Source organism: Phyllobates terribilis, unplaced genomic scaffold (genome assembly GCF_046119375.1).
Source record: "Phyllobates terribilis strain yellow unplaced genomic scaffold, ASM4611937v1 Scaffold_2__4_contigs__length_985480577, whole genome shotgun sequence".
In the NCBI taxonomy this organism is placed as follows: domain Eukaryota; kingdom Metazoa; phylum Chordata; class Amphibia; order Anura; family Dendrobatidae; genus Phyllobates; species Phyllobates terribilis.
Window position 1 is genome coordinate 127,554,896 of NW_027362762.1, and position 26,428 is coordinate 127,581,323.

General features: G+C 42.9%; 1 protein-coding gene across 2 annotated transcripts in view; it reads left to right on the forward strand.

Annotated features, from left to right (window-relative positions):
* COG6 (component of oligomeric golgi complex 6) overlaps window positions 1-26,428 on the forward strand; it is a 117,783-nt gene that overhangs the window by 25,674 nt on the left and 65,681 nt on the right. For both annotated transcript variants that reach the window (XR_012269145.1, XM_073662586.1), the window contains exons 4-7: window positions 3,686-3,744; window positions 16,772-16,883; window positions 21,245-21,327; window positions 23,985-24,055. Coding sequence is in view for 1 of the 2 variants with exons in the window: in XM_073662586.1 (XP_073518687.1) it covers window positions 3,686-3,744; window positions 16,772-16,883; window positions 21,245-21,327; window positions 23,985-24,055 (325 nt within the window). In the remaining variant the exon portion in view is untranslated. The remainder of the gene's footprint in view (window positions 1-3,685; window positions 3,745-16,771; window positions 16,884-21,244; window positions 21,328-23,984; window positions 24,056-26,428) is intronic.

Consider the following 26,428-nt stretch of genomic DNA (forward strand, 5'->3'; position numbering starts at 1 on the left):
TGATCTATTTCAAGTGTTTATTTCTGTTAATGTTGATGATTATGGCTTACAGCCAATGAAAACACAAAAGTCATTATCTCAGTAAATTAGAATACGTTATAACAACAACTTGAAAAAGGTTTTTAAAATCCGAAATATTGTCCTACTGAAATGTATGTTCAGTAAATGCTCTCAATACTTGGTTGGGCTCCTTTTGCATCAATTACTGCATCAATGCGGCGTGGCATGGAGGCGATCAGCCTGTGGCACTGCTGAGGTGTTATGGAAGCCCAGGTTGCTTTGATAGCAGCCTTCAGCTCGTCTGCATTGTTGGGTCTGGAGTCTCTCATCTTCCTCTTGACAATACCCCATAGATTCTCTATGGCGTTAAAGGGGTTTTCCCACAAACAAAAGTTCTTTTTAAAAATTGTCTGTCTGACCATGTATGGAACATACCACATCTCCTGGGCAAAGGAAGAAGCAAAAGAGTATACAGACATTACAGCATGGAATCACAGAGGATTCATTTTGTGAGGTAAAACATTTCACTGCCTGTTTTTAAACAATATTTTACCTCACAAAATGAATCCTCTGTGATTCCATGCTGTAATGTCTGTATACTCTTTTGCTTCTTCCTTTGCCCAGGAGATGTGGTATGTTCCATACATGGTCAGACAGACAATTTTTAAAAAGAACTTTTGTTTGTGGGAAAACCCCTTTAAGGTCAGGCGAGTTTTCTGGCCAATCAAGCACAGTGATACTGTTGTGTGTAAACCAGGTATTGGTACTTTTGGCAGTGTGGACAGGTGCCAAGTCCTGCTGGAGAATGACATTTTCATCTCCAAAAAGCTTGTCGGCAGAGGGAAGCATGAAGTGCTCTAAAATTTCCTGGTAGACGGTTGCGCTGACTTTGGTCTTGATAAAACACAGTGGACCTACACCAGCAGATGACATGGCTCCCCAAACCATCACTGATTGTGGAAACTTCACACTAGACCTCAAGCAGCTTGGATTGTGGCCTCTCCACTCTTCCTCCAGACTCTGGGACCTTGATTTCCAAATGAAATGCAAAATGTACTTTCATCTGAAAACAACACCTTGAACCACTGAGCAACAGTCCGGGTCTTTTTCTCCTTGGCCCAGGTAAGAAGCTTCTGGCATTGTCTATTGATCATGAGGGGCTGGACACAAGGAATGAGACACTTGTAGTCCATGTCCTGGATACGTCTGTGTGTGGTGGCCCTTGAAGCAATGACTCCAGCAGCAGTCCACTCCTTGTGAATATCCCCCAAATTTTTGAATGGCCTTTTCTTAACAATCCTTTCAAAGCTGCAGTTATCCCGGTTGCTTGTGCACCTTTTTCTACCACACTTTTTCTTTCCACTCAACTTTCCATTAATTTGCTTGGATACAACACTTTGTGAACAGTCAGCTTCTTTAGCAATGACCTTTTGTGGCTTACCCTCCTTGTGGAGTGTGTCAATGACTGCCTTCTGTACATCTGTCAAGTCAGTAGTCTTTCTCATGATTGTGGAACCTACTGAAACTGACTAAGGGACCATTTTAAATGCATAGGAAGCCTTTGCAGGTGTTTTTTGTTAATTCTAATTTACTGAGATAATGACCTTTGTGTTTTCATTGGCTGTAAGCCATAATCATCATCATTAACAGAAATGAACACTTGAAATAGATCACGGTTTGTAATGACTCTATACAATATATGAGTTTCACTTTTTGATGATATTCTAATTTAGTGAGATGCACCTGTATACAGTGATCCTGAAGTTTGTGTGTGTGTGTGTGTGTGTGTGTGTGTAATATAAATATAGCTCGATCCCAAAACCCTGTTTTCAGAGAAGAATAATGAATGCAACAGCAGGCAGCTTCTGCATCTGCCTGCAATGCTGGAGAGCACTTGGAGCTGCTCATAGATTCAGTCCTAATTTATCTGAGCCTAGTCTAAAGAAACAGAATATCAATAACGGGAATCTAATCAACCCTCCTAAGCAGTCTTTATGGGCACGTAGGTCTTAGGAAGTGGAATAAAATGATACCTTGATATCTGCGGTCCGATGTCTTATTCCAGAGAAATCCAGGTTTTTCTTAATATGTAAATGAGCTGTAAAGATCTATGGGCCGGACATAGATCTCCCTGAGAATCTGCCTCCAGAGATTGTTTTAGATGAAATCAAGCATTGCCAGTGTGAGACATGTAATGACTGACAATTATAACTATACTCGACAGAACTGATGTTTGTCTCATTACAGACACGTTTACATCTGCAGCTCTCCTTTCACTGTGCTGTCAGCTCTACTGTACTGTCTTTTCCCCCCACACTGGATATGTGAGATGAATACTTCTTTAGCGTTAGCTTTAGCGCACTTGGACCGATTTGCACAGAAATCTGAGTGAATCCGAGGACAGATCCATCATTGTAGCCTCTGCTCTCTTGTAAAAACATGATGCCAATGTGACCAGATTCACCCTTTATCCAGTGCCGTAACTATAAACTTTGGGGCCCTGGGGCAAAACTTCATAGTGGGGCCCCTCAACCTTTCAATCACTAGAGGTTGTGCGGAGCGTGGTGAAGCTGCTACGCATTGTTGTATACAACACACAGCCTTCACCACGTTCCGCAAGACCTTTTAATAGATTTTGTTATGATGCAAGTTTTAGAAGTTAAATATTCAGTGAATATGTTTGGGAAATTAATAAGGTGAATAATTCCAAATATTACACAATTTTCAAATAACTGTATATGTTTATTAAATAGCAGGGCTTCTCACAGTTTGTCACAGAGCTATTTGTGTCTGCTGAGACTGTCTCCTCTCAATGATGCTGAGAGTTTGTTAGTCAGTGTGCACTGTGCCTGCCTTGCCAACTCTCTGTGATCTCCAGACTAACATATTGCTATGAGACTCTCCAGGCCAGTGCAGGTTTCCATTCATTGACAGCTGGCAGAGCTCCTGGAAATTATTGAAATGATAGTCTCTCCTGTCCTCTGGGTGACATTGTCTGATAGGAATATAGGAGCTGGGTATTTTATGAGAAATTAAAGTATTAAAATACAATTTTTTACCATCAGTTTGCGGCCACTTGGGTGGTTGGGGCCCCGGCTGCCCCGGTTGTAGTTACGGCCCTGCCTTTTAGCTCATGCTCGCCTCTGCTGGCTCACCAGGCCTGTGATAAAACAAATGTGTTTTTTCCTGCTGTGAGCCGCTCATGTGTTCAGTATTAGAGGCCTAGATTACCTATGACACATTCATTATTTCCTCTGTGTAGCTGATGATTATTATAGACGGGCCAATAATAATAATGGAGACTTAAAGGAAGTTCATTAATGTTTATAGCTGAATTATTTATTCTAGCAGAGTAATACGGCCCCTGCTGATGTGACTGTAATATGTTTTATGCCCAGTATAAAGGTATTGGTGATTTTGTAGCCTGCGGTCCTTTTGTATCTGCATTTACTGAGGGTCATTGTACTCTACTGTTCTCTGTAAGCAGCCACTTCAGGTTGTGGGGGTCTTTGGTGTTCTTCATTGCCATTATTACGATGATCATCTGTCTGATACCTCCGGAAACCTTCCCATACCCAAGTATAATGGTTTTTGCAGCTCTTATTCTAGGCTGCACGGTTATTACCTCTGCGCTTTAGTGTCTTTCATTCAGATTTCTTAGTGAGGTTTTTTCTTTGTTTTTCAGGCAGCAAAAGAACAAACCCAGGATCTGATTGTGAAAACAACGAAACTGCAAGCAGAAAAGTAAGTGGCCCTCAGGACCGCCTGTCGTCTGTGAGATCTGCAGCCCAGCTCACCCATTCCTGCAGTATCGGTATTGTGTCAGACTGTGTAATGTAACATGGCTCCTCTATCCTGCCCCTATGTGTATTTCTACCACCTAAGAAATGATACTTGTTTTGTAGAGATCTGATGTGGCGTCATGAGAAATCTAACGTCAAAGCCATACTCAGTAAGTGTATTGTGGGCGTGTCCATGCACTGACCCCTCCTTCTAAGTGCATGGACACGCCCCCAGTGCATGTGCAGCCTCTTTTGCAAAAGGCCTTCATGTTTGTGTCTATACAGCCATACCACTATTTCCATATGTAGAAACATGCTGACAGCTGATTATTGTGTCAAGCTCTTTTACCCTCTACAATCTTTTGTATGATGTCCTTCTTGCTGCTTATTTTGCTTGTGTGGTGTCTTCTGTGCTACACATTTTAGTATGCAAAGCCTACTGCTCATTCCTGTACAGTATATGGGGCTTTCTCGTTGCCGCCCGTCCCCAGCGGGCGGGGCGGGGAGCGCCTCGTTGCCGCCCGTCCCCAGCGGGCGGGGCGGGGAGCGCCTCGTTGCCGCCCGTCCCCAGCGGGCGGGGCGGGGAGCGCCTCGTTGCCGCCCGTCCCCAGCGGGCGGGGCGGGGAGCGCCTCGTTGCCGCCCGTCCCCAGCGGGCGGGGCGGGGAGCGCCTCGTTGCCGCCCGTCCCCAGCGGGCGAGGCGAGCGCCTCGTTGCCGCCCGTCCCCAGTGGGCGGGGGGGGGGGGGGAGCGCCTCGTTGCCGCCCGTCCCCAGTGGGCGGGGGGGGGAGCGCCTCGTTGCCGCACGTCCCCAGTGGGCGGGGGGGGGGGAGCGCCTCGTTGCCGCCCGTCCCCAGTGGGCGGGGGGGGGAGCGCCTCGTTGCCGCCCGTCCCCAGTGGGCGGGGGGGGGGAGCGCCTCGTTGCCGCCCGTCCCCAGCGGGCGAGGCGAGCGCCTCGTTGCCGCCCGTCCCCAGTGGGCGGGGGGGGGGAGCGCCTCGTTGCCGCCCGTCCCCAGCGGGCGGGGGGAGCGCCTCGTTGCCGCTGCTCGCTCATTCCATTTATTCCTTTTTTTTCATTTGTTTGTCTTTCTATTCCAGGCTGCACAGGACATGGTAGTTTGTGTAAATCACCTCTTATGTAATGTGCCCGCACAGTACGGCTGATTCATCCTGGCCGTACGACAGCATATCCATAATTGAGATTTAATAACAGGCGGTCGTCTGCAGTGTGCTCTGTGATGAAGCTTTCCTTTTAGTGCCCATCCTAACTACATTGTAGATTGTGCGAAGCAAAGATTTCCTGCCTGACCATCCATAATGCCGACGTTATATTCTTTATGTGTAATAAAACACTGGCTGTACGGGGGAGGGGAGCAGCGCCGTCACACTCTTCTCTGTAATGGTGGCCGTGCGGCTCGTCATTTAGGAACTTCACCGTGCGCTGCCAGAACGTCCTATTAAGCTTCATGTATATCCACTTCCAGTAGATCATTAGATAGGCGTGCGGTCTGCCCGCGGTGACCTACAGGCTCATCTCCTGTTACACCAATATAGTGGACAGGGCTCCATTTTTCTTATGCAATGTTTTACAATCCTCTGTATATGCATATAGAGAGGACCAGTTATTGTTCTTGCTTTATTCCCCTGAGTTTTATGTTGTTGTTTATGCTTTTTTTTTTTTTTAATCCGCTGTACTGTTCTAGAAATATGGGTGTTTTTTATTTACTGTTAATTTTTCTGGTCTTTGATGGGGACCAAAATTCTGGAAGACAGTGGCGGGGTTATACAAAAACAAAAAAATGGATACACAGGGGAGCAACGTGAACAGGATGAAAACAAAAACTGGACAGTTTTGACTTTTTTCCTCTCTTTATAGGCTTATCAACAGGATATCCCATAACTGTTACATAATTAGTGGTTCCACCTCCGGCCCATAACCCATCTCTAGCACAGGATGCCGCCTTGCATGTGCCGCCACCTCTCTGTTTCTGGCAGCGCTTCACTGTGTTCATTTATTTTTTATGGCTTTTTGAGAATTACAGAGCAGCAGATTGATAAATAGATTTATGAAACATGATTCAGTATAACTTGTATTTTTTTTTTTTCTTGATTGGGGCGTTTACTACCATTCTGCCAGTATTATAGGTGCTGGAACTTTCTTTCTCACGCCTCCCAGTATGCATTGCTTACTGCCAGTAAACAGTGGCTTGTCAGACTAAACTCTGCCTTGCTGTTCTACTTGTATGTAGTATGACAGGCAGGAGAGCAGGAGTAGAGAGAAAAATGCTTGCTCACATTCCTGTGATTCATCCTGACGTCTCTCCTGCTAGTGACAGATTACTCTCGACAACAGGCAGTGTAAAGCAAGTTCTAAAGATGGAAGGAAGACACCTGGTGGCCGGCACTTAGGAGTCATTTTTAGAAGTGAAAACAACATCTTTAAATATGTGAAAGCGAATTTGTGCATAGTCTATCATCTATCAAATGTGATCAAGTTGCCTGAAAGTACAGGAACCACTTCATCTTTTATTTCTAATTATCATATTTTTTTTTATGCTTTTTAATCTCTATTAGACTTCTAATTGTACATTTTTATTAATTTACTTATGTATTTTTTTTTCTATATTCTAAAAAAAAAAAAAAAAAAAAAAAAGTTTTTCATTTGCATTCAGTCATTATTTAGGCTATTTTACATTTTATCTAAAAATAAAATGTGTGAAAGCTTTTGTTTTGAAGCTTTTTCTCCTACCTGATTTCTTGCTGCTCGATTCCATTTTTTTTATGGTTTTGCTAATTAGCAGCTAATTTTGAAATATTTTAATTTTGCGCTATGATGAATATTTAGTAGAAGCCTAAATTTGGAGGGACGGATAATCAACAGCACAGTTAAAAATAACTAATTTTTTTTTATTTTTTTTAAAAGAAGTAATTTTATAGATTGCAAGCAGTGGATGACTGGAGTAAGTTTTTTTTTTTTTGGCATGACACATGAATAAGTACCTCTTCTTCATGAATCAGGAGCATTTGACTGAACCATGCCCTTCTCATCAAGACCGGCGAGAAAATCACCAGTCTTGGTGAATCAGGGCCTATGTACATTATTTACTAAAAAAGTTCACTTCTGTTTTAATAATTTTGCACATTTTTAAAAAATGTACTAATATCTGAAAATAAAATCTGCACCTCTCATGGGGAGGCATGGGTTTGCGACAAAATTTTTGCCACTATTTGGATTAAAAATGAACTGTCGTTTTAATTTTTTCCCATAAATCAATAGTACACATGGAAATGGTAAACTTTGTAATATATGTTACTGGAAAAATCTGCTTCTTTCTCCTCTTGGACTGATCTTTCAATCTCAGTTTGCTGGTAAAAGCTGACTTGAGTGAGTGAATACAGACTTTCCTACTGCTGAGAGAGGAGATGACAGTTGGTGCTTATAAAGTTTTATGGAACTAGTAGTGGAATATCAGTGTCGGCCTCTAGCTCCGCCTCTCTATAGAATTTGAAAAACACTATATTGCTACCTCATATGAGAGCAGCCTTGATATAGGCAACAGAAGCTAAATCCAATGATGTATCACTTAGATTACTGGGTGCAGCTGCTCTGGCACAATCAGAGCTTTTACAGTTAGCAATGCAGCAGAGCTGAGGAAGCAAACCCCGCCCACTCCAGGCCCTGTATGTACAAGGTCTATAGACAGTGAGCTGCCAGTCACAGGAGTGGGTGTGTAGGACCAGGAGTCACATGACCAGCTAGTCACAGCAATGATGAGCCCCTGGTGCTAAAACAATCATTGCAGGCTAACAAAACCACAGAGCTTAAATAAGAGCGGCATCAAATCTGTGTTTTCAGGTTACATAGCAAAAACCTGCTGGTGGATTCTCTTTAAGGCTTGATAAATCTAGGCAAACAAAGTGCACTTTTCATCTTTTTATGATGTGTCAAAACCGCAAAGACTTGTGAACAAGCTGTGTCTTTTTTTTGTGGCTTAGTTTACTCTAGAAACTGTTCTAAAATGTTTGCGTGGACCTGAGGATTTTAGACATTCTATATCTTACTATAGATCTTTGCCTGCAGCGTTTTATCCCTTTAAAACAAAAACAACAATCTCTCCATACAGAGCACACTGCTGAATGCCGTGTGTCACAGTAGCCGAAGGCTTTGTTCATAAGCCATTTTAACACTATTTTGGGTATATGCCCTGAACATATCTATAGGATATAATAGATGAATACACTGTTAAATACAAAAAAGTTATTAAAAAAACCCCAAAAGACACTATATACAGATTTTACAATGGGAGTTAGGGGGATGTATTCAAAGGGTCCCTTTCGTTCAAGATAACTTTTCACATTTGTTAAATTAGGAATAACATTATTTCTGGCCATTTATATTACTGGTATCCTGCGATTTTCATCGGTGTTCTCCTCTGCTGGCTGTGTCCACAGTTTTCAGTTGCCTCTGAGTTGGTGGGAGGAGACTAGCTACTATACGGTCTCCCATGCACTGCTCACACAAAGAGAAGGATTCCTGCCATTATTTCTCTAGCACATAGGCAGAACCAGCAGAATGAAAGACAATATTCAGATGTATTGAGCTGTGTGACTGTGAATCCACCACTGAAGTGGAAAACATTTGCTGAAAGCTGCAGATCTGCCCTTGTTTCCTTGACTCTCACTTTGCTGAGTGCTCCTCACACCTCCGGCCCGCTGTCCTCTCCATAGAGTTTTATGATAGCTGTAACCTGATAACTTTTGTGAACTGCTAGTTAGACTTTTAGCATGATAGATTTTAGCTGTTTTACAAAAATAAATTGATAAGTTTAGGAGGCAGAAGAGGAAACAAAGTGGCTCCTTGTTGCTCACTTGTATAGCGCCATCAATTCCACAGCACTTTACAAACATTATCAGCCCTGCCCCGATTGGGGCTCACAATCTACATTCCCTATCAGTATGTCTTTGGAGTGTGGGAGGAAAACGGAGGACCCGAAGGAGGAAACGCACGCAAACATGGGGAGAACATACAAACTCCTTGCAGATGTTGTCCTTGGTGGGATTTGAACCCAGGACCCCAGCGCTGCAAGGCTGCAGTGCTAACCACTGAGCCAGCATGTTATATATTATTTGCTTGTACTTTTCATTTCTGCAACGTTTCTTGAAAGGACAGTGACTCTTTACCATTCTGTCAACAGTCAGTAACCTGTTGTGTATAGTGGTGGTTTATTGTCACTGACTTTGGGGGAAATTGCATTTATCATCTGTTAGATCATTGGGGCATCCAACCCCAATCCAGTTATTTTCCCTGCACCCCCAGCCATAGAACTGCACCTAGGAGGGGTGTGTGTGGAGACTGCATCCTACTAGCCTTGTGGAAAGGTCATAAAAGCATTAGCCCCCAAAAAATCATTTAAGGCCCCAAAATGCCCTCTTTTCATAAAATATGACCCTCTCCAATAAGCTCACGATCTCCACCCCCCATGATTATTATATTGTCCATTGGCCTCACTTGCCAGAATAATATTACTTGCTTGTGGAAAAAACAGTAAATTTCTGTGTTTGTATCTTGACTTGAGATAAAAATATATATATTTTTAAAGTTGACATCAATGTGAAGAAAACCTAAGGGAAAATTGCTTTTTCCTGTCTAATCTTTAATTTATTTGATTGCTTGAGACTTATTAGAAAGTAAAATGAGGCAGAGGTGAGAATGCAGTATAACAACTTTAAAAATTGCTTTCAGCGGTTCTGTATGTTCAGTGTATGTCGCGGCTACTATTGTAATAAAATATTAATTGTAGACTTCCCTTTCATGTGCAAAATTAAAATAAATGTGAGTTATGTTCATGTAGTTAAAGGGGTGTTCTCAAATTCTTAAATTGCTTCAATTAGGCAGCTTTACAAGTCCATTGATTTCTATACAGCAGCTAGCTGCTTAAACGCTTGGTAGAAGGTCTGCCATGTTCCCCAATGATAATCCGCATGTGCTGTGCACATGCTGCGGAAATTTCCGCTGCGGATTATCATTGCGGAAAAATCCGCAGCACTAACAATTATTTTGCGGAATTGCGGCGCTTTTGCCGCCATTGACTTGCATTAGACCGCATGTCATCCGCATCACTGCATCTGTACATGCGAACCTGGGTACCATAGTACCTGTTTAAAAAAAAAAAAAAGAATAAAATAAAAAAATATACATTATAATTACCTTCTGATGGCCCCCGGTGTCCTGGTCCTGGCTTGCCGGCAGCTCGCGGTAGACTAAAAGGACCTGCTATGACGTCATTTAGTCATGTGACGGGTCACCCGACCGCTGACGGCGGTCGCATGACCCGTCACATGACTAAATGACGTCACGGCAGGTCCTTTTAGTCTACCGCGGGCTGCCGGCGAGCCAGGACAAGGACATCGGGGGCCATCAGAAGGTAAGTATAATATTTATTTTTTACCATTCTTTCGGTCACACTATATAAATCCATGCCGGTTGCATGGATCTATATAGTGTGACCAAGGTTGTCAAGCACTTTCCAAGTGATGCTAAAATCGCTTGGAAAGTGCTTGACAACCTGCATGCGGAAATGCATGTGAAAAACGCTTCACATCCGCATGTCCCTAAGGCTGTGTGCCCACGATGCGTATTTCATGCGTTTTTGGTGCGGAAATTTCCGCAGTGTAAACGCATGATAAACGCATGGTAAGCCTTCTGCCATGGTCCCCTATGCAATTCCACACTCTCAATGCCCATGCTGCGGATTTTTCCGCAGCGTTTATGCTGCGCTCAAAAATCCGCAGCATGTCCATTAATTTTGCGGAAGCGCTGCGTTTTCACCGCCATTGACTTGCATTACAACGCGCCAATTCCGCAAGACTGCATTTGTACTTGCGTTATTGGCGCGTTCTAATGTGCGGATGGTACCAGAGTGTGGAGAAGATGAGACTCTCCTCCACACCCAGGTACCATAAAAAGCTGTAAAAACAAGAATAAAATAAAATAAAAAATAAAGATTATATTCACCTTCCGACGGCCCCCAGTCTCCTTCCCTCTGCTTGCGTGCAAGACTGAAGGACCTTCGGTGACGTCACAGTCATGTGACTGCAGGCCCTTCAGCGCAGTGTCTCGCGATATCCCGGCAGCCAGGAACGAACGCGGCAGCACACGCCGGGCCATCGGAGGGTAAGTATAGCTTTATTTTTTACGGTCACACTATATAAATCCATGCCGTTTGCATGGATTTATATAGTGTGACCTAGTTGTCAAGCACTTTCCAGGTGATGCTAAAATCGCCTGGAAAGAGCTGGTCAATCCGCATGTGGAAACGCATGCGAATCCGCGTGTATTACGCAGGAAAAACGCATGTACAATCCGCATGCGTTTTTTCTGCCAGGGAGATGCAGAAATTTTCTGCTTCATTTCTGCATCGTGGGCATATAGCCTAACAGTACAGGCCCAGAACAAACCACTGATGGCTGAATGTGTTACAGCAGAGCTTGTGCTGAGCTTGTGCTGAGCTTTATAGTTCTACGAATACTATAGGTCCATTCACCAGTACTGTGACTCTGGAGAGCCCGCCCTGCCAGACACAAGGAAGTAAGGAAACTTTAAAGAGAATCTGTCAGCATGATTTAGCCCTATAAACTAAAGGCATGGCTATAATGGCGCCGTGATGCTGATTAATCTGATACCTGATATGAAGGGATCGAAGCGGGATGTGGGGGCAGGGTCTTCTTCTAGTTCTCCCCCCTTCCCCCCCCTCCACCAGCCTCCTCTGTTTCTTGTTCAGGTCACTGATTATTCAGTGACCTGCCTCCTTTTTTAAATTCCGCGCCGCCGCCATCATTGAGTGAACGGTGAGTGCGCAGTGGGAGCAGGCGTCCTGTCGAGGACTTCAATAAAAGTAAGTGATACTATTTATTTTGCATACATGAATTCCTAGGTCATTGTATAAACATTTCAGTTAGTTTAGCTAATTTTTTTTTCAGTAATCACAACTGTGTACTTGCTCCCATCCTACAACTGTAACTGAACTATTTTTTTTTTGCCTTGTATCACGATCAACCCTATTTAGGACTTTGAATTTTGACTCCTCCTTTTTGACGCCCTAGTTGTTGAATAAGCAATCAATAGCATTTACATTCCACAATTATCGAAAGTTGTTTGAGAATTTTTTCGCTCATTTACACTATTTCATGCCGGATGAATGAGTTGTTGGAGACCTCATTCGTCTCTCTAACCATTCACATTACACAGTAATCATGAACGATGTATCATTAGCGTTAGAATTTCACGGATTATCGGCCAGTGTAAATGCAGTCTAAAGGGGTTATCCAGAACTAAATAGTTTTTTGGCTCCTAGTAAAAAACAAACAAACAGGTAAGTAGTTACCTGCCTGTTCTAAGCGTCGCTGGATCAGAGCAGTCACTGACCTCTCCTGCCACCGATTCAGCTGCTCCATGTCCACGCAGCAGCTCCTCCTCTTCCAAGCTGCTCTGTTGATGGGTAACAGAGCAAAGCCAAAGAGATGTGACGTCAGTGGAAACCACAAAATTGCCAGCAAGAGCAGCAATTAATATAGACCTGGATAAGGGGTTGTCCAGCCACAGGGTTAAATCTGCAGAATTGTGAATCCTCACGTTGCACACGCTGCTGGTAGTGGATGGGTGTGTGAGTGCAAGTATGCAATTTACATACGTGTGGTCATGTGCTGAATAGACATGTGTGGCCCTGCTCAATACAAGTGAATTGAGCGAGGTCGGACACATCTAGTCGGAATGTGGCTGGAAGTATGAAAATCGCATACTTGCAGTCGCATGACCGTCCGCTCCCGGCACCGGAGAATTCTGACAGAGCGCAATCTAATTGCAGATTTGTAGCCTAAGACTGGACAATCCCTTTAAGGCTCTGTGCACACAGAGTCTTTTTCAGGTGGGTTCTGGCTGAAAAACCTTCGCAAAAACGCCCCATAAAATTATAATAACGCACGGCAATGTCAAATCGACATTGCTGTGCACATGATCCATCTTGTGTCACTTCTGTTAAATGCTTCAGGGTTTGGAAAGCAGTGAAAAGAAGTGACTTTCTCATTCTTCAGGGGGCTTTGGCTGGGAAACAGCCCACTATTTTTACTTCACAGTAGTGTAAAAGACACCTCAGAAATGATGGCAATTCTGCCTGCAGAAAGCGCCAGCTGGCATTTTCCTAATGCAGCATCACTGGGGAAAACTTGGTGACTGCGGCAGCATCTAAAAGACGTCGTTCTCACTGATGGGATGTATTATATATATTTTTGTATAAGTGTTATACATTAAAGGGGTTTTCCTGGTTGAATCTTAGTTTTAGAGAGAGCTTGGAGTAGGTTCTGTTCCAATACACAAGTAGCTTTTGTCTCGCCTGTTGTGGAGCTGTATAGAATTCTGACCATGCAGAGGCATTTAGTTTTCCCTGCAGCTGATTTAATTTGGTAAATGTAAGAAAACGTCTCATTTCCCTCTCATTTCCTATCCGTTTACAGTGCAGCGGACACAAGATTGTACCAAGTAGAGTAAAAGGCTTGTGCCATGGGCCCCACTGGCAGGAAATGTATTTTACATGGTGAGATTATTAGCGCGCTTACACCAGCTTTTATTAATGATCTTGTTTAGTTTAGTTCTGGTCTTTTCTATTCTGATTATTTACAGGGTTATGACATATTTGTAAGGGACGAAGCAGGCGTGCAGCGGCAGCATGAGTAAGCTACAGCCATGAATTAAAGTCACTGGGGGCTGCGTTGTATTGTCACAGAACAGGCCCCTGTTGTACTCCAGCAACTGAAAGTGGACGGTCGTTTTCTGAACAGCATGAGAGCACTAATAGCGGAATCTGGTTACCACGGAAACAGGAGAGGCAAGCAAGGGGGCTTCATTAGGACCCTCCAGAGATCAGAAAGCAGGATGGGGCCATGAACATTCCCATGATCTGTTACCCTTGTCTTCTTGGGACACGTCTTAAGTTTTCAATGAAACTTTTGTTCCCACTCATTTCTGTATGCATAATAATAAGCCGGAGATTACGCATCTCTGCACGCCACCGCTGTGCTGGAAGGCAACGTATTGCATGGGCTATATTATTATTATTATTACTATTATTATTATTATTATTATTATTATTATTATTATAATACTACTACTAATAATAAGTAGTAGTACTAATAATGGTAGTACTAATAATAATAATACTAATAATAATATTATTATTATTTTCATTAGTATTTTGTCACCTGATTTCACAATACAAACTGCATACATTATTAGAACTCTTAGACTTGATGAGACTGACATACTTACTTACTTTTAAAGGGAGCCCAAAAAATGGGCAGCATGAATGACAACCTTGCTGCCCAATTGCAGCCAGGTATACTTTGAAGATCCGGACAATACCAGGCCAGCTCTTACCTGTCAATCACCTGTAGCTGTGCTGGAGTCTCCCTATATACTCGCGAGACCTGTCAATCACCTGCAGCGTTGCTAGGAAGAGCTTTCTGGTGGCAGCGCTGGACTAATCTAAGGAAAACCTTCAAAAAAGGATTATGAAGCTGTTCGAACATGGATTTTCACACCAGTACACCAGCTCCATCAGGTCGACGATTTATTTTTCACTGTATGTATTCTGTATTCTGAGATCTAGTGACCGATCCACTTTGTATTATTCTTACTGAGTCATTTGTAATGAATGTACATATGTAAAGTTACATAAAATGATTATCGCTCATGTTATTTTGAAGTCCTTTAGTCGTGTAATTGCAGCGATTCTGATATCTCAGCTTCTTATAATACTGAAATCCTGAAAATCTACTATATGATAAAGCCCTATTCTGGATTAACAGGAATGTACTGTACCTACGCAGTCTTCAGCTTCTCCCTTACCAATTCCCAAAGATTACAATAAAATCCTTAAGGGTATGTACACATGGATTTTTTTTTTTTTCTTTTAAGGTGTGGATTTTTTTTAGCCGGAAAAATCCACATCAAAGGAATTCATCAAACAAGTAAGGTTTTTGTTGCAGGTATAGGCTCATTTTATGTGCATAGCTATTTTTTTTTTTTAATAAACCCTTTAAAGACTTTCCAATGTAAGATGTACTAGTAAACCCTGGCATTGGTTGTGGGTGATATGGAGCAAGCCCAGGAGCTGAGCCTGCTCTGTACAAAGCAAGTGCCAGATGCATTGCACTCTCAGCACCTCACTCCCATTTCCTTAGACAAGGACAGGTGGACAATAATTTGATCCCTGAGTGTAAACCTATTTGTAGACATATTTGAGAAGTTTTTTGAGACTGACTGATCATCAGAAACAAAGTGATTGATAAATGAGAGAGAGAGACGCAAATTTGTCTGATATATTACAGTTTATCTTCTCCTGTACTATTGATTTATGAACAAAGCGTAATTACCGTTTAATCCTGTACTGACTTATGACGTAATGGTATGGTGATCTGTTGGCTCCCTGTCTTTGATGTGGGCTCAGCTGAGCTTGCGTCTTTTCCTGCAGATGATGGCTGCGTGATTCAGCCGTCATCTGCCTCTAACAGCTGCGAGACGCTAAGCTCTGCATGCGGCTGTTAGCCTGTTAAATGCTGCTGTCAATCTATGACAGTGTGACATTTTCAGCACGTGAACGGGGGGGGCCACACTGTTCTAAACTCCTATCGACACGATCGCAGCTTGACAGATGGGTTGCCATGATGCCAGTCTGATGAAGACCTCTGTGCCTGTCATGGTGGTGCTCGTATAAAAGCCAGCCTGTCGCTGCCATTTATAGAAGACCGTGATTTTTGCTATACACAGCAATACTCTGCCCTCTAGACTTCCGACCTCGTGCGGGCACCACAACCCTGGACCAGACCTCAATCACAGGACAATAAAACTTTCACACTCCTTATCTATGAACTGCTCCAATATTTATGGCCACAACTCCTCCCATACAAATAGTTCTGCTTCACATCACTTGTCTCATCTATTGCATTATTATTGTGACCTATTGTGTATAAATACCAGACTCTTCCGATTTTGTGTTATACTATGCCTGATGAAGAGACCTCAGTAGTCTGGAAAGCTTGCAACTTGTTACCATCTTTTCAGCTAGCCATTAAAAGGTGTCAGCCACTGAGGACTCTCAACTTTTTTTTAGTATCCTTGTAGTCATATTGACCCTGAGCATCTCACTGCTGGGTAATTTTTACATTGCATTGAATTTTGCAAAAAAACAAAACTCCCCCAAAAAAAGGGCGGAATTGCACTTTTTCCCCCCTACAATTTTGCAGCACTTGGAATTTTTTCCCGGCTTTCCAGTACATCGCATGATAAAGTGAACGGTGTCATACAAAATTACTGCTCGTCCTGCAACAAACAAGCCCCAGTACGTCCATGTCGACTGAAAAATAAAAAAAAAGTTATGGCTCTCGGAAGAAAGGGAGGAAAAAAGCAGAGCGCAAAATACCCAGAAAATCACCAGTCTTGAAGTGATTAATGAAAACCAATGAATTTATGTTAAAATGTAAAGTGCTGCGGAATATGTTGGCGCTATAAAAATTATTATGTTTATTGCAGATTTCATTATGTCTTATGCCATGTATGTATATCTGACCTAGTAAGTGTGATGCTGTGAGGGAGCATTGATTTTGGGTAATATCTTACTGCCACCTAGTGGCACCTTGTTGCACAGCATTCTAAGTGGTAGTTTCGGTCATAGTGTGATAAGATTTGGTCCCTTTCCAGCTCGTCCCAGGAACTGCTGCATTCAGCCACTTTTTATTCCTCTACCTTTTACCCTTACTGCTGTGTCGGGTTTGGATGTATTTTGCATCTTAGTTAATATTTAACATAATTGTTGGATATTCTGGCATATTTTATAGCAAAAGGCAAAATCATCTGTAGATTTTATTCAATATTATTAATATATATAATGTGTATGTTCATCATAATTATTATTATTAATTTGTATTTATTTGTTTGCAGTCAGCGGTTAGAAATTCGAGCCCAGGTTGCAGACGCTTTCTTAGAAAAGTTTCAGCTTGCGTCTGATGAAATGAATATACTACGAGGAACTCATGAAGGACCCTTAACAGAGGTAAAGAGAAAAGGTCACGGCTAACCGGCGACGTATTGCGTGACGCAGGAATCAGTGACATATGAATACTTTGGGTGGCACAATTTCCTATGGTTGCGACCTGCGACATACCGCATCACACAGTCTGTTATGTTGGATTTTCTGACGTTGGTCGCAAATCACATGCCATAGACTTCAGTGGAACCTGTACACGACACGAGGCTTGTCTGCAACTTGGCTGTTATATTTACTGCTCAAAAATAATGTCACGACTAGTGTTGAGCGATACCCTCGATATTGGAAAATATCTGATCGGATTGGATCGGACCGATACCCAAAAAATATCGGATATCGCCGATGCCGATACCGGAAACCAATGCAAGCCAATGGGACACAAATATCGGAATGAAAATAAACCCTTTCTTTCCTTGTAGGTTAATTCTACATGAAGGAAAACAACTAAGAATAATGTAGAATGTATGCGAAAAGCCGGCAATTCATCAGCGGCATACACCGGTACCCGACAATTTAGCCCAGAAAGAATAGAGCATCACACATAAATTAGATAGATAGAAACATGTCAGTCACATATATATGAAGTACAGTGATAGTGTTGGTTACTGTACTTGTCATTTAGTGTTAAAATAAAGGATTTATTAAAAAAAAAATTGGCGTGGGGTTCCCCGTAATTTTAGTCTCTAGCGGAGGTTAAGCAGGCGGCTGGGGCAGATGTTTGAAGCCTGGGAAGGGGGTAATACCCACAAAGCTTCCCAGACTACTAATATCAGCCCCAAGCTGAATACCTAGCCTTTACTAGCTATTAAAATGGGGGACCCCCAAAAAAATGACGTTTGGTCCCCCCTATTTTAATAGCTAGCAAAGGCTAGGCAGACTGTTGGGGGCTGATATTAATAGCCCAGGAAGGGTGCCATGAATATTGGCCCCCTCCCAGGCTAGAAACACCAGCCGTCAGCCGCCCCAGAAATGGTGCATCCATAGTATGTGCCAATTCTGGCACTTAGCCTCGCTCTTCCACGCTGCCCTGCAGCGGTGGCAGTGGGATAATAGGGTTGGGGTTGATGTCAGCTTATAATGCCAGCTGACATCAAGCCCAGGTTAGTAATGGAGAGGTGTCTATAAGACACCCCCATTGCTAACCCCATAGTCAAAGTTAAAAAAAAACACAAACACCCAGAATAAAGTCCTTTAATTGAAATAAACACACAATTCTTTATTGTTCTAAATTAAACCATACTTACCATCACGCCCATTCCAGCTGAAGCCAACGATCTCCTGCAATAAAAATAAAATAATAAACCAACATCATCCTTGCCTTTCCATGGTTCCCAGGACGGCTCCAGCTCTGCTACATTCACATGACAGGCTGGATCGCAGCCGAAAGCTGCCATCCAGCTTGCCATGCTGCAGACACAGAGAAGCGCAGGCATGCTTGCGCTCCTCAGTGTCTGGCTGTGACGGCATCCAGATGAGCCGAGTGCATGTTCAATGAACTCAGCTCACCTCATGCACGTCACTGACAGCGTGGGAGAATTCTCGTGCGCATGCAGTGAGCGTGAGAGAATTCTCCTGCGCTCATGGCAAGCGCAGGAGAATTTTCCCACACTGTCAGTGACGTGCATGAGGTGAGCTGAGTTAATTGAACATGCACTCTGCTCATCTGAATGCCGTCACAGCCAGACACTGAGGAGCGCAAGCATGCCTGCGCTTCTCAGTGTCTGCGGCATGGCAAGCTGGATGGCAGCTGGGATGGCATTCTGATGACCGGCTGGATCGCAGCTGAGCACTGCCATCCAGCTTGTCATCCTTCAGAGACACTCAGAGCTCAGGCATTATGGGAACTTCCGATTCTGGTATTTGATATTCTAAAAGTATCGGAACTCCGATACCACGAATATCGGTCGATACCCGATATTTCAGTATCTGAATGCCCAACACTAGTCACGACGGACAGGTTTCACAAGTTTTTGTCACATGACTTTTCAGAGAAACGCTGTTGCAGGACACGTCACCTTATAGCCTAAATCTCCTACACTGGAAACTATAATTATTAAAGGCTTAGGCTTTGTCCCCCTTTTTCCCCAGGATCAGCGATACGTAAAATAACAATCTGAGATTTACTGAGTGTCACAGAGTCCATCTCCACTGCAGCCCCAGTCTCTGCTGATAGGCTGCAGAGGTGGCATCAAGACGACAGTGCTGCAGCCAATCATTGAGCTGAGTGTTTGTGCAATCGACATCAATCTGCTGTGCTCAGTGATAGGTTGCTGCTCTGTCAACATGACTCTACTACTTCATCGCCGATCAACAGAGACCATAAAAGCGCGAAAATAAAGCAGAGCTTGTTATTTTATATATTACTGAACAAAAATAGCTGAAAGTGAAATATATATATATATATATTTCACTTTCAGCTATTTTTGTTCAGTAATATATAAAATAACAAGCTCTGCTTTATTTTCGCGCTTTTATGGTCTCTGTTATATAATTATAATCCTGTACATCTCTTTTATTTCCTATTTAATGGAGCCTGTCAGTAGGATCCTAAGCAGTCTATATGGGCATGTAGATCTTAGGAAGCTGAGTAGAATGATATCTTGATATCTGTGATCCGATGTCTGATTCCAGAGAAATCCACATTTTTCTTATATGTAAATGAGCCTTTAAAATCTGTGGGCCGGAAATTGATCTCCCTAGGAATCTGCCTCCAGAGTTTATTTTACGTGAAGTGGGAGTTACCAGTGCGGTGTGTAATGGCTGCTCTCTGCACTGACCTCACTGCCGAGCTGTCTGTGATTATACCTGACACATCAGTTCCTCTCTGCTTCAGCTTCCATCTCACAAGCAGACAGGGCTACAATACTGCAGAGCTGTGAGAGCTGCAGCTGCTAACCTGTTTGTTATGAGACAGAGTTCAGTTCTGCTGTTCTGTATTTCATGTCACACTGGTAACTCTCCCTTTAATTAAAAATAAGCTCTGGAGGCAGGTTATCCAGGAGATCTGTGATGGAAAAATTTAATTTCTCTGAAATAAGACATCAGATCGCAGATATCAAGGTGTCATTTTATTCAGCTTCCTATGACATACATGCCCATATAGACGGCTTAGGAGGGTTGATCCTGCTAACAGGTTACTCTGCTGTTTCCATACCTCTTAAAGAAGCACTCCTCCCATCAACATTTCTATCCTCTTAATATATTGCAATCCTTAAATTATATAGCATTGTGTACTTACAATTGTTTATTTTGCTCTTCTACCCAGTTAATTTTTCTCTTTTCCATTAGGTCTATGAGATCACATGATTAATAATTGAGTCGCTGAATCCTTCTAAGCTTTATGTAGAAACAGGAGGTTAATTTTCACTGTATGAGTCATAAGTCATTGCAAAAGTCACTGGTAGGAGGGTGGAGGGAGCAGCTGGGTCAGGAGTTGAGGAGGTGGAGCAGGGCTGACTGATTTTACAGTGAGGTAGAATGGTCGTTTTAATAATGACTCATGGAGGGAAAATTGACCTCCTGTTTCTACATAGAGCTTAGAAGGATTCTTATAGTCAGTTTTCAATCACATGATGTCATAGACCTAATGGAAAAGAGAAGAATTAACTGGGTAGAAAGGCAAAATGAGCAATTGTAAGTACACAGTGTTCTATAATATGACGATTGAAATATATTAAGAGGATAAAAACTTTAATGGGAGGAGGAGTGCTTCTTTAAAGGGAATCTGGCAGTTACATTTGCCTCAGGCAAATTGAGGTACTGCAGGCTAGAGCCATGTAAAGCCTTTCCAAAGATACAAATTGGCTTCTTAGGTGCACTGGCGGGCTTATCTGTGCACCGACATGCTCTTCTGTGCACCCGTAGTCCTCATTTCCTCTTCACTTCTCCCCGCCGGAGTCGTCCCAGCTTCATTGACGATGGATACAGGCGCTCTGCTGCACATCAAGATCTCTGCTCTCCACTGTCAATTATGAAGCGGAGGATGGAGAAGTGAAGGGGAGCGGAGTACTGCCGGTGCACTTGTGAAGCTAATTTGTTTGTGTATTAAAGTCCAATTTCAGAGCAACGGTGGAAGCACCAGAAAGCAGCGAAGCAGATCTCCGTGGGAAGGGTTTCCTTCCCTGGCCTGCAGGACCTCTGCTTGCTTTGGGCAAATGTTAAGAGCAGATTCCCTTTATGTATCTGTATGGGGCAGCTGCATGCATTTTTCACCCGAGCTCCAATCCACTTACTGACTCAATATTTGTCTCGTATCCTGGTAACAAGTGATAATTTCTCAATTCTCATAATGAGATACCTCTTTTAATAATATTTATTTTGATTTCTAAACCTGCATCTTCCTTTTTTTTTTTTTCTTGATTTTCAAGGATTTTTTCAAGGTTCTGACAAAAGTTAAGCAAATTCACAATGATGTCAAACTACTTCTGCGAACCAACCAGCAAACTGCAGGGTAAGTGGAGGATATACAACTAGTGTCTGACTATTCTCGTCTTGCACATGGATAGTCCAAGAGTGGATTGACTTCTTGTGATACCACATTGCTCTTGCAGTGGGCGCTGTACTACAAATTAACTTTTAACTGTTTCTTATGGGACAGCTCATTGAAGAGCAATCTTCTACAACCGTTCAAATTCCCTGTTTCCAGTACGCTCAGATATATAGATGTCTGCAGGCCCATTTATAATGATTTATTGTTTTAGGTGTCCCTTTGTTTGCAGAGCTGACCTGATTTCTTCCATGTATGTTTGCCAGTTACTTACTGGTCTCTCCCTAGACACGCATGCAGATCAGACCAGCCACTCAATGGGAGCTGGTGGGGAAAAGCCGCTGAGTAGCCACCTGTTTGACTAGTCTCCCATGTGGCTTAGTTCCTGGATGGCTTTAATAGAGGTCGTCCACTATTTTTTCATTGATGACCTATCCTTTGGATAGGTCATCAATGTCTGATCAGTCAGGGTCCAACACTCAGCACCCCCGCCGATCAACAGCTATCGGTGTTGGCAGCAGCAGGCATACTCACTTGCTGAGCTGGCTGTCTTCTGATAGTGGCCGCCACAAGGTACTGCACATCCGCCTCCCATTGATTTGAATAGCAGTGGAAAGTGAGTATTTCCGGCCGGCGGCTGCTGACACCGATAACAGCTGATCGGCGGAAGTGCCAGGTGTTGGACCCTGGCCGATCAGACATTGATGACTTATCCTAAGGATAGGTCATCAATGAAAAAGTAGTGGACAATCTATTTAAAGTATGTTTATGGCTCTGTGCCCACGATGCAGAAATGCTGCGGATTTTTCCTGAGCGTTTCTGCATCTCCCCTGACAGAGAAAACGCATGCGGATTGTACATGCGGATTGTACATGCGTTTTTCCTGCCAGGGACATGCGGATGTGAAGCGTTCTTCACGTGCATTTCCGCATGCGGGTTGTCAAGGGCTTTCCAAGCGATTTTAGCATCACTTGGAAAGTGCTTGACAACTTGGTCACACTATATAAATCCATGCAAAAGGCATGGATTTATATAGTGTGACCGTAAAGAATGGTTAAAAAATAAAAAAATAAATCTATACTTGCCTTCTGATGGCCCCCAGAGTCTTGCTTCACCGTCCTATCTGCCCGCAGATCGCGGTACACTGAAGGACCTGCCGACGTCAGCATCGCGTGACCCGTCACATGACTATGACGTCAGCGCAGGTCCTTCAGTCCATCGCGATCTGCCGACATGGGAGGATGAGCGCACCGGGGGCCGTCAGAAGGTAAATATAACATATATTTTTTATTTTATTCTTTTTTTTTTTTACAGTTTCTAAGGTACCCGGGTCCGGAGGAGAGTCTCCTCTCCTCCACACCCGCGTACCATCCGCACATTGGAACGCATGGAATGCGCATCTACATATACAGTGATGCGGAATCCATGCGTTCCAATGCAGGTCAATGGCGGCGGAAACGCAGCGCTTCTGCAAAATAATTGGTAGTGCTGCGTTTTTTTCCGCAATGATAATCCGCAGCGGAAATTTACGCAGCATGTGCACAGCACATGCTTATTATCATTGGGGAACATAGCAGGCCTTCTACCATGCGTTTTTTAAGCGTTTCTGCAGCGTTTTTGTTGCTGTGGAAACGCTTAAAAAACGCATCGTGGGCACACAGCCTATCTCTGAAACTCTGTGGAGTCAAACACACATGGCTAAAATCCTATAGCCAGTGTCTGATACATGCTGCCCGTGGTTCAGCAGTATATATACCATGTCAGGTTCGCCTTTTAAAGAGAACCTTTCACCAAATTTTTCATGTTTAACTGGACACACAATGTATTAGGCAATGTGTAGCAAAATAAAACTTTTTTTTATTTTGCCTCTCCATTGTGGAGATATTAGCAATCAAAGTATTTGGCACTTAAGAAATTAATTTTTTAAGCTAAAATGGGCATTGCCAGAGAGATTTCAGTGGGGGCGTGACTTATTCTCTCTGACCCTGGCCAATCATAAGCAAGCAGCAACACACTGGGAAAGGAAGAAGTACACTCCCCCAGTGAAATCTTTCTGGTAATGCCCATTTGGACAAAAAAAATTAACTGTCTAGGTTCCAAATACTTTGATTGCTAATATCTCAGCAAAGGAGAGGCATAATAAAAAATAATAATTAAAAAAATACATTTTATTCTTTTCTTTTGAAGTGTCCTCTTTAAATAAAAAATAAAATATCCCCTTAGGTGGACAACCCCATTAAATATGAATTTTGTTGAAGTGCTCTTTAATTGTAAAATGCAAAACTCTTATCCCATGAATATAAAACCGGACATAAGAAGCCGTGTAAAACTGCGTGCTTTACTACAATTGTGGTAAGTGTGTATTGATGATTATTGCTGGGTATTAATATAGCTAATAATATGAACAGTGGGTTGCCGCAATGGTAAGCAAGAAAAATGTAATTTCATCATCACATGCTTTTCTCTGTTTTTAGCACCAGCAGAGAATCATTATTTATGCAGAATGAGAAGGATTCATTGAGGGTTAAAAGATTTATTTCATTTTCTCCTTTTCCTCGGGAGGTATGAGCTTTTTAATTGTGTATAATAGAGGTAATGCTGTTCTTTTATTGACTTGTCAGGCTGGAAATCATGGAGCAGATGGCTTTACTCCAAGAAACCTCATATGAGCGATTGTATCGCTGGGCACAAAGTAAGTATTCTTTTTTTTTCCCATAGCAAACCAGTAGTTTATTTTGATTCTGAGTACACTATGTGGCGGAATATCTTGTACTGGGATAGCGCACCAGTGATTAATATACATAAGAAGTGTATAGTTTGGGTACCGGCTGGTACGGCAGAAAGGGGAGAGGGGAGGATGAGGGGTCCCATACAACAAATAAGCAATGTCCTTCCCATACAGTTGTGCCTGCATTAGGTACTGTGTCAAGTAAAGGCTTAGTGTAGATCTAAATGTGGGGAACAGAGCAGACAATAGGGTGATACCCTATGGAGGGAGATTAAGAGAGTGTTTATCCAACTGGATCCAAGTAAAGGCTTAAGGCCCCGTCACACTTAGCGACGCTGCAACGATCCCGACAACGATACGACCTGTCAGGGATCGTTGCTGCATCGCTATGTGGTCGCTGGTGAGCTGTCAAACAGGCAGGCTCACCAGCGATCAGGGGAGCAGCGACATCGGGGAAAGAATCTTTCCACGATGTCCTGCTCCTGGTTACCAGCCTGCTGCTGAAGTAGGAGCAGGCTGGTAACCATGGTAAACATCGGGTTACTAGGGGCACACGCGCACCTAGTAACCCATTGTTTATCATGGTTACCACTCTGCTACAGTGAGTGGGAGGTTACCGCTCACTTTAGCAGGCTCGTAACCATGATAAACAACGGGTTACTAGGTGCGCGTGTGCCCCTAGTAACCCGATGTTTATCATGGTTACCAGCCTGATCACTGCTCCCGCTGGTCACACACAGCGATGTGTGCTGACCAGCGGGAGGGCAACGACCAAAAAATGGTCCAGGACACTTTGCAGCGATCAGCGACCTCACAGCAGGGGCCTGATCGCTGCAAAGTGTCACACATAGCGACATCGCTGGTGAGGTCGCTGTTGCGTCACCAAAACCGTGACACAGCAGCGTTCTCGCTAGCGATCTCACTATGTGAGATGGGGGCTTTAGTTCACACATGGCAGACTTTGTCTCAGATTTGCCCTGAGTTTCACAATACGTATTGAAAAGTGTGAAATCCATCAGGTTTCTGCCCTGGAATGAGCATGTTGCAATGTTTCTACAAAGGCCATTTAAAGGGAATGTCTCATCAGAAAATGAGCTATTGTTTAACCCCTTCCCACTGCAGCTCGTCTTGGCGTTCCTGACCAAACTGTATTTTTTTCAAATATGACTCTTGACGCTTTGTGTAATACCTTTTTTAAATGCTTCTTCTGATCCCAGTAATTATGAAACCATTTTATGACATGTTGTCCTTAAGATAAGTCACCAATATCTAATTGATGGGTGTCCGACTTCAAGCATCCCAGTAAGTGACAGCTATTATAACCTCCTGTGGCAGCCCCATGTAAACATACTGAACACTGCACAGCACCACTGGAGGGTCACCACTGGATCATCAGGGGAAGAGAGTAGATGAATGCTGTTTATTTTCATTAGTTTTATTTGTTATATCTACAGCTGATTTAATCCTTTCACAACCATGCGACTTTTCATTTTTGCACTGCTGTTTTTTTCCTTAAAGGGGTATTCCCATCTCCAAGGTCCTATCCCAATATGTAGTAAGTGTAATTATGGTAATAATATTAGCAAATAACTCTAATTAGAAATGTAGAAATGCAGTATAGTTCTTCTGATTCGCTATGTCGCTTACCCCATGTGCAGGACATTGTAGTAACTAGGTATCCATGGTTACAACCACTAAGAACTAACTAACTAACTGACTCTCACTAGATCAGTGGTCATAACCTAAGCTACTGCAATGCACTGCACTTGGAGAAAGCGACATTGCGAAAACATTTTTTAAAAAGCGTCAGGAAATGCCTTATCTCACAGAAAGAATCAGCTGTGATCCCCTGCTGTCCAGTCTGTATACTCTTTTGCTTCCCCCCTGCCCAGGAGATGTGGTATGATCAGACCATGTTCCTGTACGGTCAGACACAGCCGTTACACAGTACACAGCAGGGGCACATTTATAAGATTATCTCAGCACAGGAACATTTTATTTAAACACATCCAAATGTGGAAATTATTATTATTCCAAGATCTATTGATTAAAGTCAACTCTAAAATTAGCTTTGTTCATGGGAAAACCCTTCAACTATTTAAATCTTTTATTGATGGAATCGCACGAGGGCTTGTTTTTCTGCTTATCAAGCGGATATCTATATTGATACCATTTTAGGGTAGTGATGACACTTTGATCACATTTTATTACATTTTTGTTATATAGGTACAGTAACTAAAAAAACACAATTCTGGCATTTCATTTTTTTCTCATTATGGCTTTTACCTTTTGAGTTCATTAATTTTATATTAATTTTTTTTTTTTTTTTTTTTTTTT